Source organism: Anabas testudineus, chromosome 15 (genome assembly GCF_900324465.2).
Source record: "Anabas testudineus chromosome 15, fAnaTes1.2, whole genome shotgun sequence".
In the NCBI taxonomy this organism is placed as follows: domain Eukaryota; kingdom Metazoa; phylum Chordata; class Actinopteri; order Anabantiformes; family Anabantidae; genus Anabas; species Anabas testudineus.
Genome location: NC_046624.1, coordinates 5,794,742 through 5,807,655, shown reverse-complemented (window position 1 = coordinate 5,807,655; position 12,914 = coordinate 5,794,742). Strand labels below are relative to the sequence as shown.

Below are 12,914 nucleotides of genomic sequence, written 5' to 3'. Positions count from 1 at the left end.
AGCAAGCTTCATGTAAAAGTTTAAAGAATGTGGATTTACATATTGTAACTTTCGTACTTAACAAACGAGGAGCATCTGGTGTAACGTCTAAATTCTGCTTCCCTGCAGACAGGGGATGTTGCATCTGTGTGGAATTGTGATATGTAGTTTGTTAATCTCCGGTGTAATCTCTTCAGCACCAAGCCAAAGAGACTCTTGACATGACTGCATTCAACTAAAAGATTAATTCTTAGCAGAATTGTAGGTCTTTCCAACTCTGCCTAAATACACATGCTTGCACACATTTATACAAGTTTGCTTTGACACAAATTATATAAATATTACATAAAAGACAGAATGCGACCTGATATTTAGGAAATGATCATTATTCATTAATACTGTGTGTCATGCAGGTGTTATGAAACTCTGCTATTACGTTATCTGAACTTTAGTTTATGTAAAACATTTCGAACGCTTCTAGCCATCACGGTCTCATTTCACTCTTCAGCAAGTGCTAACTTGTCTGTTCTGCAGACAGTGATCCAATCAGACACTGAGTTATGTGTCATTTAATGGTATGAAAATGTCACTGCTAGCCAGCCAGCCATCCAGCCAGCCAGGCTTAGGGTAATCCAGCACTAAGGCAGGCCTTTATGACGATAGGAAAAGGCCTCGGCATCTCATCCCTGAGCTGCTGCCAGTGGATCAGTGGAGCCAAAGCCATAGCAGTCTGTCTGATAGTCTAATCACTGACCCAAGACCCAGGTCAAATACTGCGTTGCCATCAGTGGGTTTGCATATTCTCTGCTCCCCTGTGAGTGCAATGAGAATGGCTTAACAACACAGTGGTAATTAATGCAGCTATTAAAGGCAGAGAAAATAGGGAGAGTGTTTAATGGCATACTGCACATGCAGCATAAGTATCTTTATTATACCTGAGAGGCAAATTCTGTTTTATAATGTACAGTAAGTGAGGAGAATATTGGGTGGAGGTGCTGTGAAGTACACGCTACAGGAAAGCAACTCTGTAGACGTTTTCGATACAGTGAACTGTAAAATGCAAATATCAGTCAGTGGCTCTGTATCTCTGAGTGGCCACTTGCCTGTTGAACTGTTACTGAGTGTTTTTATACAGCAGGCAAGTTTTCATTTGGGTATTTATCACCTCTGGTTAAAAGTCACACAGGCTTTATAATGGAGCACTCCGCATGCAAAGTGCCACGTCAGTGTCGATGTAAATTTTTGGTGCTGTAGCTGTCGGATCATTTTATTGGATGGTATTATGCAAGGTAATACAAAGACGAACACAATGTCAAATAGGCAGGTGTCACAGTGACCAGAATCCATATGTAGTGTATGACTGGAATACGATAAACAATTTCACTTTGCCGTATATCCTCACAGATGCTTGCTTGACTCTGTGAAGTCTCTTCCAGGGTCCTGAAAGCTACATTCAGGACCCTGTAAATCATTTTTAGGAGATACAGTATATTCACTACAACTGCCCAGAGCCACGGTTTCATCAGCAGTAATTCTGGTCGGGAGAGCGGTGACCAGTACAGTGGATCTGATGAAACTGTCCGTTGCACTAAAAGGTTCTGGGTGTTAAAGGAATGAAATTTAGCTAAGAGCAGGCAGAGCACTGGGTTTATTTCCTGGAAGTCACAGCCCTGCTTCACTCGCATTTCGCCAGGCTTCATTGATCTTCATTTTCCTGGGATGTCAAGTCAAGTGTTGTGTGCGCTGTGTTTTCCAGGCAGGAGATAAGCACTACCATCCCAGCTGTGCGAGATGCAGCAGGTGCAATCAGATGTTCACAGAAGGAGAAGAGATGTATCTGCAAGGTGAATAGACCAGCCCGATTTGTCACTATCAAATGAAACCTCATTATTTTGCATTTGACCCATCGTCAAAAGGACACTTTGGATCATATTCAGTCATACCACATATTGTAATAGCATGAATATATTTTATACCTATATAAAACTCCAAGTTCTCAAAATGTATTCTCACTCTCTGTCTCCCTCCTCAGGATCAACAGTTTGGCATCCTGGCTGCAAGAACACCACCAGAACAGAGGAGAGACACAGGGAGCGGGTAGGAGTTTGGCTCTCTATTGTCCATGACTTTGTCTTGAATAAATGTACCTTTCTGTTTATGTCTTGTGGTAGTGGAAGCAAAAGAAAATACAAAAAAAACAAACTACTGTGGTTTAAGTAAAAGGCTATGTTAACTGTAATATATGTGTGAACTAGTGAGGCACGACCCCTGTGTGATGTCCTGTGAACCCCCCCTCTCCCTTCCTCCACAGCTATTACCTCCGTCCCTCTTATTCCTTCAAAAAACAGAAAGGCAGGTACTGTATTCGCTATTGGCTATGAGATGGCATCATCCTGTGTTCCACCATATACTGTACATAGGACACGACACACTGTATGCTGCCATCTGCTGGAGACAGCCTGCAGTGCCCTCTCTTTGTGTCATTCTGAGCCATTAAGTCTTGTGTTTTAAAAGTACGCTCATATGAAAGGTGCATGAGATGACGATGCGCACACATTTGGAGGAGCAGAAACAATATCACAGATGACTAATTTGTTTTTCTTTTCGAAGATCCCCATTTATCCATTAGGCAAAAAGCTCATTTAATTACACCGCATTCAGACGTGCCGCTGCCATCCAAACTGTTCGTTTCCCATAAACAGGCATGAGGTTCTTAAGAACATAAATTTCACAATGCTAAAGCACTCATTCACTTTGCAAATTTGCAAATGAATGACCTAATCATGAGATGACATGTTAGAATTTCAAAGCACTTGATGTAATTCACAAAATGTAAATACAGGGGTTACAGTTCCCTCTCATTGCTCATACGCTATGAAGACCAAAGGTGTAGTGCTGTTTTGTGTAATAATCGTGGTTGATATGCAGATGGCTCAGGGCTGTGGATCATGGGAGACTGACTGCCTGACAAACGCTGCTGTGACTAACAGCCACTCGTGTGTTTTCTTCTCACAGCCTACGAGGTCGTCATCCGAGAGTATTTGTTCCAGACCTGGTTCAAGCATACCTGGCTCACCGGGTCACACGATCTATGTAAGATATGTCACAATATGCCATTTGTTTTGTCTCTTAGTCGAAAATGACCTAACCCTTTTTTTTTATAATAACACTAGTTTAGATATAACAGTAAATGATTAGAATAGTAATCTCCCCTTACTTTTGTCCATGTGTGCATGTTTGTCTTTATTTGTCTCCCTAGGCAAAAGTAGACAATGAGATCCTTGATTACAGAGACCTAGCTGCCATTCCAAAAGTCAAAGCCATTTATGACATTGAGCGCCCTGATCTTATTACCTATGAACCCATGTACACCACCTCCCTGGATGAGCGAGAGGAGAGACAAGAGAGTGTGGGAGAGGTAAACACACAGACCGCATGCTTCTATTCTGGCATGCAAATTGTCTTTGTGCACATACGGCACTGTGCTGTAAGAAAATAGTTCTTAGGCCTCTCTTTGGCTGTGAGCTATGCTTTTAGGAATTCTCATTTAAAAAAGGAAAAACACAATGCTATGTAATGGTAGTGTAGTGAACGTTCTTATGCAGTACTGAAATCGTGTGTCCCTCACAGCTCCACACCACTGCCAGGAGGGAGCGTTCCCCCTTGCCTGATGAGAAGGTGAGATATGTCAGTGTGTGTGCTAATAAAGATAAATAAACCTAAATCACAAAGTCAAGAATCACATCATATAAATAAAGGCTGTGTCTATTTTACAAACAGTAATAGAGAGGTACTGGTGATTTTTTTGCAGCTTGTTATGAAGCAGTGTAATGGTTAAATAAACTGATGAAGTTATAATTTGTACTTGTTTGATTCTTTCTAGTCCTTGAGAAACATGTCGCCAACCCCATCTGTTGAGGTGAGCTCATCATTCTGTCAAACTCTAAACTGTAAATGCTGTATATAATCTATTTAACAGCTGTTTATAACAGTTGTCCGTGCGTGTGTGTGTCTCAGGGCTCTTATGACAGGAGAGAACGCATCCTCCAGAGGTCCACCAGTCAGGGCTCCATAGGATCGCCAGTTTATAATCGCCATGGTTACACCCCCAGCCTATCACGGTCACCACAGCATTTTCACAGGCCAGGTGAGTAATTAAAAAGACCATTTTGTGTGTGTGTGTGTGTGTGTGTGTGTGTGTGTGTGTGTGTGTGTGTGTGTGTGTGTGTGTGTGTTACATCATAAATTAGATTTAGACTGAGGAGATCTGAAGTGTTCAGGTAGATGACTGTTCGCTGACCCTCCACCTTAAGTTTCCCACTTTCTTTCTTCTGATCGCTTCCACTTTACCAAAATTGACTTTTGGTTGTTACGACTATACTTGTTTTTTTGTTTTTTTTTTGTTGGTTTGTTTTATTTTGTTTTGTAATATTTGACGTGACTGGAATTTTGCAGAATAACAACTTTAAAGTCAATTTTGTGCCTTTTAACACAATTTTCTGTGTTTTTCCATTGAAAGGTTTAATTTAAAGTGTTACTCTTTCTCACTGTTCATCTTTAATACTTCTCGCTTCGAGTGTCTTTAATTTCCTCTTTTTGACATTGGACTCTTCTTTATATCCCTATTCTTTTGTCCCTCACCTTCTATCTCCCCCCCCGACATTGTCCACCTCTGCTGCCTGGTCCTGGGGTTTTGTCCCCTGTCCCACACCCTTCCTCCCTGCAGAGGCTCAGACAGGCATGCAGAAGCTCTGCTCCTCCTTGTGCAGTAACAGTGTGGGCTCCAGAAATAATGACTCCCGCCCCACCTCCCCTTTCAGACACCACTTCCTCCCCCATAGCCAAGGTAAGGCCCCCACTCCACTCTTTGCTGCCCCCTTCCCACAAGGCAACACATCATCTCCATCGTCACGGGGGATGTCACGTCCCCTCGATGTCCCATCTGTCACCATAGATCCATTGCTCCATTCTGGATCATTGCTCATATGGTCATAGCTGCGTCTTAGTCCCACCCATGCTGCCAAGGCACGGATTCTTCACTAACTACCGTGCAGTTCTTCACCTTTGACTAACACAGCCTCTGCCAAACTTATGGACGGGCTTTGTGTTTGTGTTCTGCAGTTTTGCATGTACTTTAGAGATACTAGCAGTCCTAATCCAGTATCCTAACTGACAGTTTCCTGAATGTTGGATGACTTTATTGCATTTTCAGAATGAGTCTCCAGACTGTAGTAAACTGTAAGGCTGAGATAAAAGGAAAATATGGTAATATGAGTTTGCTATTGCATGCTGGGAGGTATTAACTTCTTAAATGTGAACTTTTATTGAACCATGAGCTCATATTATACAACAGACTAACACACATTATGCTTCATGACTCATAACAAATCTCCCAAGCATTCAGTATTGCTCTTTTAAACCCTGCTAGCTCGATTCGCTTTTGTACCTTGATCTTGCACACAGCGTACCGCTCCATTTATCAAAACCAACCAGAATGTCTCCCATTCCCTTCACTTCACTTCACATGGTCCAATTTGGTCCCTGTGTGTTGCACCGTTCAAACTGTGGCTCCCTAGTATCCCTGCTTATGTTCTGTTCTTGGTTCTTCTCACTGGAGGCACTGACCCGCCGAGTGGCCGGAGCTCTCCTCTCCCGCTCAGGCCCGACAACCAGCCGGTCACCCCGCCTCTCTCTCAGACCCCTAAACATTTCCACCTCCCAGGTAGGAGCTGGAGCGCACCCTGTCACTGCTTGTCCCTAGGTTTTTATCTATCTGTCTGTCTGTCTGTCTATCTATCTATCTGTCTGTCTCTCTGTCTGTCTACAGTATTTCATTGTACTCCATTTTGGATCCTCTCTACAGATGTATCAACAGGAAAAAGGGTGCATTTGAATGTAATGGCAATGTATCATGGCTTGATGTTGAGATGTTAACCATAGATCTTCAATTTGTGTAATAGTGGCACCGAATACTCTGTAAATGTGTTTTCTGTCTATACTAAAATGTTTTCAGATCAGGGGAGCAACATCTACAGAAAACCACCCATCTACAAACAACACGGTACCTTTACAGTATTTATAGTCAAATTTACTGTAAAAAATGTCTGTTTAATTAATGTAGTGTCAGAGGAATACTCTAGATCAGTGATTCCTAACCAGGGCAGAGTAGCTCCACTCATTTGAATAAATAGAAAGAAGTTGGATCCACATATATAAATCAGGTGAAGTGCCTGAAAGAGTGCATGAAAACCAGTTAGTTAGAAGTCTAAACAGGTAACAAGACATAAAAAAGTACTGTAATAAGAGGTTTGATTTGAGTAATTCTGACAGGAGAGTGGAGGTTAATAGTCCAAAATGATTGGGAACCACTGCACTAGAAACTGTTTCTGAATGTTACTGAGCTGGTCTCTTTACTGAAAATCCTTTTATTAATGAGCTGAAACTGTGTATTCATTTAACCATGTAGTCACCTTCAGTGTCAGTGTGTGAGCACTGTTTGAAGTCTGTCTCCAATCCTCTTCTGTCTCACACTGTAGCATCCATCTTAACAAGTCACAGTAGTTCGTTTACACGCCACCCTCTTCAATTTTGCCGACTTGTGACAACGACAGGTTAATGATAAATCATTTTCCAAGAGGCGTACATGATAAACTACTGTAGCAGTAGAATATGTACAGAAAAGTGAATATCCCACTTTCCATTGTGTGCAACTCACGCACGCTGGTTTTATGACCTTTCTTCAATTGTAGCCAACACTTAGTGACTTGTTAGGAAATACCTTATATGCAGTTGTAGATGGCATATACTTGAAACCAAGAGGAAATGATCGATGGTGCTAGGATGTTAACCTTTGGTTGAGACCGTGACCCAGACACTGATAGATCAGTTCCCGTGGTTACCAACCTAGATACAACTGCCATAGCACATCAAAGCAAGTCTGCTGATGACATCATCAGATCCGCCACCTTCCCTGCTGCCCATGCTCCGTCTCCGGATGACACCTTGCGGAGTGAGGGCGACCGTTGGCCCTACTCTCTCGCTGTATTAGGTACAGTAGGCTCCTGATGGCATTGCTTGCACTGCTACAATAGACACCCCACAACAACCTATCTCTTATTGTTTCTCCCTTCGAACTGCCCCAAAAGCTTAACTGCATCCCTGCTTCTCTCCGAGCTCACGGTGTTCTCACTTTACAGTATTTGCCTTTATGTTTTGCTTGCACAAAGCAGAAGCACTGTTTAGTTTTTGCTGCTGCCATATTATTTTCTGCTTGAGGTACTGTAGTATCAGTTTCATCATTTTCCGTTCATTTACTGCACATGATGGGCGCACTAGCTGAACACATAGTGCCACAAATGACTTGGACAGAGATAACTGAGACTGACTTCAAACTGACTTTTGTCTGTCTGTCCTACATTGTGCTGTTCTGTGTATCTGACATCCAGTAAAGTCTTGACATGACAGAAGTGTAGACCTCTGTCATGTCAGTTTAGCCAAATATTCCAATAAGTCCTAAGTCCTTATGTATTTCTGTCTCGTCAACTCTGTCTCACATTTGTGTTTTATCATCCACCTGTTACTTGTTTCCTGTATATATATTTTTTACCGCTCTCTAATCAAATGAAGCAGCTGTATCTTTCTGTCATTCTCTAAAATTGAACTCTGGATGAAGCATTTTTATCAAGTTGTACGCGTGAAGCATGGTTTCCTCCAGAAAGAGGCGTGTGTCTTTATTTGTGCGTATAAATGTATTTTAGGTAACGTTTTGTGCTTGCGTACGGCACCTGCAGGTTCAGAAGGGAGGAGGCGATCCAGAGAGGAAGAGGAGGAAGAGGCCTTGAAAAGAAAGCAGCTCCAGGAGGAGCATCTCAGCAAGGTCGGTGAGATGCAGTAGCCTCCAACCAGACTGCTGTTCGATTTAACAGCTACTAATGCAAACATAAACACACATGGGCTCCTGTAGCTGCTGTATAACCTATATTAATTATTGACCACCATGTACGGCACATAAATGGTATCAGTCGACCTGTGAGCATACTGTAATAATGTGAATGTCTTTGGTGTGTGTAGATTCAATCTGGCTTAGGAAAGCTCATTTTCAAGGAGGAGATGGAAAAAGAGCAGATCAGAGAACGTCACGCACGTAGCCTCTCTGCTCAGCGCTATGACCCCAAACAGAGCAACTGTGACGCAGGTACGGTGCTGAGTTGTCAGCAATGTACTGTAACACCAGATCTGGGTTATTTGAACAGTACAAAGTAACACTATTTGTTTTTATTTAATCTAAACCCAAACATAATTCCAAACTACATTTATATTTCAGATCCCACTTCTCCGACCAAAACTAATTCTCTACCTGGATATGGAAGGAACGGGCTGCATCGGGTGAGGGCTCATTTGTTACACGTACATTTAAAGGGAAGCTTAGAAACTCCTTCTCATCACGTCGTCTCGTCAGTTCAAATGATGTTTTTCAGGGAATTTCAGTTTTCATCTGGTTGCTTTTAAAAAACGAGCTTGTGCAACTCTTTCTGGCCCTGACTTAGCATCAGCATGTCCGTAGGTTATTATTGATTCACTGTTGTCTCTGTCTCTGCAGCCCCAGTCAACAGATTTCACCCAGTACAACAGCTATGGTGACATGTGTGGAGGAGGCAGAGGTGAGAGCTGCTAGCAAAACATGGCTACCAAGCAAATCTCTTGCCAATTTCACCAGAACTATTCAGCCTCAGTGTAAAAACAAAAAGGCTTGCTACATGTACATAAACGGACAAGCATTTTGGAATATTTGCATAGTTATTCACACAATGTGTCATCAGCGACAGCAGTGTTGTAGATAGTAGCCTGGCAGGAGGGGGGGTTGACAGCAAAACCATTAACTGTGAGTCTCATTTTCTGTCCCATTTTGTCCTGCAGAGTTTCAGGTATGTCTCTCATCTGCTTTTTCACATGGCATGCTTCCTTACCTTGCATCATATATTTGCTTGCTCGTGGGTTGCAAGAGATACTTTGCCCTGAATGCACACTGCCCACTCCTGCTACATGCTTGCATCACTGTGAGATTAGTGTCAACTACAGGGCATGCAGTGCAGTGATTACAAATACCTAAACATGCACTGCCCAGTAGCTGAACCAGTGTTCTGTAAATGCAATGTACAGTCATTGCCTCATGTCTTGTTCTGTGTGTTGTCGACCAATATTAAAACTCAAGCCAAATGTTACATTTGATTTCTAAATTCACCATAGAAAAAAAAAACTATAAAGACATTTAGAAAACATGTGAACGACTGCTCATCATGAATATTAATGAAGATACTAAACAGCATCCACACTCCATCCAGTGAACACTGTGCCCACTGTCATTAGTGGACATATCCATGCCATTAACCTGTAGTCCCCTTCCACTATATTACATTTGTGTATGTTTTATTCTTTAGCACATTAAGGATGGCCGTGCAGCACTTGCAAGGATGGACAGGGGAGTATCTATGCCTAATATGTTGGAACCAAAAGCAAGTATCTTCTTCTTTCTGTACTAATGACAGGATTGTAATCTATGCTTTAATATTTTAAATAAATTCATACATTGTCCTCTTATTTAAATGCATTTTTAACGTAAAGACAAACTCTATAAATGCTAATTTAGAGAGAATCTAACCATGACAATTCAACAAAAAAAATAGAAACCAGCCCAAATGAGCAGGATGAAATAAGAATAATAAGCATGTTACATTTACCCTCGTAGCGTGGGGACATTGGTGGAAGAATTAAACAGCTGTAAGAGATTTTTGCTGGAAGTGAAAGACTCACATTAGCCGGGTTCCTGATTAAGCATGCTGCTTCAGGAGGTGCCGAGTCAATGTAGTGCTTAGCATGCTGGCTTCTCCATGTTCATCTGCACATAGCTGTGACTTACAGTGGCTGGATACTGTATGAAACATACAGTGGAGAATCCAACATCCAGATTGTCATCCAAACAACTCATATCACTATATACTATGTAGTATATAAGGGAGCGTACACATTAATGTGTGGATATGAGTTGTTCAGAGGCTTCAAATAGCTTATTATTGAGCATTTCTGCCAACATAACTATCACTTGTCAGTTTCGTCTTGTACAGAGGGGATTAGTTATTTAGAAAAGTGGAGGCACTTTGGATTTCCAGGACAATCATTCCCATGTGGATTTACTTGGCCTACATTACTGATGTTAGTTCTTTTTTTAGTTTTGCATTAAATTTCTCTAAAGGTACAGCCCATTACACAGCTCCGTTTTCATGTTTCTTCCCTTATCTTATCTATTGCACGTTATTACACCAAAGAAAAAAAAAAAAGTGTTCACACTGTGGCACCCTGCATTTCCCCACGACATCCTAATAAACAGCTCTCACTCCCAGTCGGCCTCCTGTCACATACCTGTTCTCCCGACCAGTGTTCCCTTTGTCACAGTCAGAATTACCTAGTGAAATATCTCAAATCTTGTGTGACAGAAATGGTTTGTGAGGTTTCTGACTCTAGCCTGTAGGTTTGACCTGTTCACTGATGAGTGTCTCCTTCTGAAGGTGTATCCCTATGAAATGCTCATGATAACCAGTAGAGGAAGAGCTAAACTGCCCAGGGATGTGGACAGAACCAGACTGGAGGTATCAGTTTTCCACCTGACTGCCCACAGTTGACACTGGATTTCTCTACTTTGTGTAAATAACATGTTACACAAATTCAGTTGTAGCAAGGAATGTGCAGTATCCATTGCTTCTTGTCATTTTTGCAGTGACCCTTTTTATGGCTTTGGTGCTAACCAAGGACACCCCTTCCCACCTCCCCCACCCCAACCCCCTCCTTTGTTTTCTCCACCTTTGTTCTCAATTCTAGCGCCACTTAGCACCTGAAACGTTCTTTGACATCTTTGGAATGGAGATCCAGGAGTTTGACAGGCTTCCCCTGTGGAAACGCAACGACATGAAAAAGAAGGCCAAGCTCTTCTAGCACTCAGAGCAGCATGCATATACTGTACATTCATTCAGATAGCACACAACAACTGTAATCTAGATGTAGGATTTGGTTTATTTCCTTCTCTTCTGTTTTTTTTATTGTTTGTTTTTTGTTTTATCCTGACATAACCAAGGAAGCCATGAAATGGACTCTTTTTGCTCTGATGCTTCCTGAGACTGTGAGCTGGATGATTCCTCTAGCTAGACTTGCACAGGAAACAAGGAATGACACTTTCTTCCATGTTCAAAAATGACAAAGAATGAATGATTAATAGGCTCATGTTATTTGGTTTGACTGCGCTTGTTTTAACTCTTGCTTTGCTTTGAGTGGAACTGCTCTCCTCCGTTTCTTGCTTGTTTATTCCTACTATTTGTTGCTGTTGATTCCTGTGGAACTTTGTAAGTACAGTAGAACCTCATGGCACCATTACAAAATGTCCATGCTCGTAGCTTGAACATGTGTCAGCTTTCCTTTGCTTGGGCTGAAAAAGTATTTTAGCCCAAAGTTTGCGAGAATCGGCTCAGTGAGTCCTTGAATTAAAAAAAAAAAAAAAGCCAATGGGAAAGCAGCGAGCTGACCCACCAACTGTTTTACTAGGTCTACATGAAAATGAGTCATTCAAGCATCAACACATCATTCCCTGGCTACTGTGCACCAAACATTCATCTGACCCCTGTCAAAAAAGAAAATGTCTCTGTACTCAGGCTATCACTAACATGACCAGACATTTTCCCTTTACATGTATTGGAAGTACAAATCTTGATATATTTTAATGCCGTGTCCAACATACAGTAAGCAACAAATAGATAAAACACCTGATGTAGGGAAGCAACTGTATTTGAAAGTACTGTTTTATAAATGAAAACCCACACTGCCATTTGTTGTATTGAAATCTAAGCCAATAAAGCTTTAAATCACCATGAACCATATGATCCTCAGCTATACCAAAGGTACCCACCGCCTCTTTTCTGCTTTCTGTTTTTTTTCTTTGCATTTCAACCAATAAACACTCTGGATCAGTGATGTTACACAGGGTTAGAGGTAATATGTGGACTGGTTGACCTTTATTGAACCATTCAGACACTGGAGATTTTTGACCTTCTATGCAAACACCGATCAGTTCAAGCTACAGTGATTTCCAAATACTTCTACTTCGGCCTTCTACTCAAATACAAATATTTACAGTATATAAAAACATCTTTAAGTTTTATATATAGTTAGCACCTCTAATGAGTCAATACTCACACTAATGAACAGAAAGTACCAAGTAAATCTGCCAATATTGAAATTATATTTCTTATAGTGTTCACATCACATCTCATACTAAAGTATATCACATTTTGGAAAATTTGGAAAAGCAAGACATGAGACTTTATTTTGTTCATAATATCCAAGGTTTTATAAGATTTTGAGTTTGCATTGAAGACTCATGCAAACTACTGTGCATGTCAACTACAGCAGGCTGTATCCATGAAACCAGACCTAAAAATCACTTTCCACATATTATGAGATTACTCCAGGTTTACATTCAAAACTGATGCAGCAGTTCTGAAGATATTGTGTCAACTGGCCACTTTCTTCTTCCTTGCTGCTCTTACCTTCTTAACAGTGATGCATTTTGACCTTTAGGACAGAACCTCAGGTGTGTAAAATAAGTTGTTGCTAACATAGCCTCACACCTTAATTTCAAACAGAGAAAATGAGCAGACAAATGTACATGTACATTTTCAAACTTTGCATCCAGCACATGCTGACTCAGGTGGAAACGTGTTGCCCTGGTGACGTCACTTCAAACTATTTATCTTAGTGTAGCTCCCTCTGCCACAAAAAGGCTTTACACAGCTTTTTTTTGTATGCTTAAGGTATGCGCAGTACTATGTAATAGTACCTTTAATGTTCATTTGTAAAATCAGTGTAGTGTGTTTGTTGTCTCCTAATACACT

At 41.3% G+C, this 12,914-nt stretch overlaps 1 protein-coding gene across 14 annotated transcripts in view; it reads left to right on the top strand.

Moving 5' to 3' along the window:
- Positions 1–11,924, top strand: part of ablim1a (actin binding LIM protein 1a) — a 33,012-nt gene extending 21,088 nt beyond the window's left edge. For 4 of the 14 annotated variants that reach the window (XM_026355384.1, XM_026355382.1, XM_026355383.1 and 1 more), the window contains exons 7-25: positions 1,736–1,823; positions 2,012–2,076; positions 2,995–3,072; positions 3,239–3,397; positions 3,610–3,657; positions 3,863–3,898; positions 3,997–4,126; positions 4,706–4,825; positions 5,597–5,701; positions 5,993–6,040; positions 6,887–7,027; positions 7,770–7,855; positions 8,050–8,173; positions 8,303–8,364; positions 8,579–8,639; positions 8,896–8,903; positions 9,417–9,491; positions 10,542–10,622; positions 10,852–11,924. In XM_026355384.1, coding sequence (XP_026211169.1) covers positions 1,736–1,823; positions 2,012–2,076; positions 2,995–3,072; positions 3,239–3,397; positions 3,610–3,657; positions 3,863–3,898; positions 3,997–4,126; positions 4,706–4,825; positions 5,597–5,701; positions 5,993–6,040; positions 6,887–7,027; positions 7,770–7,855; positions 8,050–8,173; positions 8,303–8,364; positions 8,579–8,639; positions 8,896–8,903; positions 9,417–9,491; positions 10,542–10,622; positions 10,852–10,965 — 1,629 coding nt within the window. In that variant the 3' untranslated portion in view covers positions 10,966–11,924. Of the gene's footprint in view, positions 1–1,735; positions 1,824–2,011; positions 2,077–2,994; positions 3,073–3,238; positions 3,398–3,609; positions 3,658–3,862; positions 3,899–3,996; positions 4,127–4,705; positions 4,826–5,596; positions 5,702–5,992; positions 6,041–6,886; positions 7,028–7,736; positions 7,856–8,049; positions 8,174–8,302; positions 8,365–8,578; positions 8,640–8,895; positions 8,904–9,416; positions 9,492–10,541; positions 10,677–10,851 lie in introns of all 14 variants that reach the window. The other 10 variants (XM_026355387.1, XM_026355393.1, XM_026355390.1 and 7 more) reach the window with 7 other exon arrangements.
- Positions 11,925–12,914: the final 990 nt, after the last annotated feature.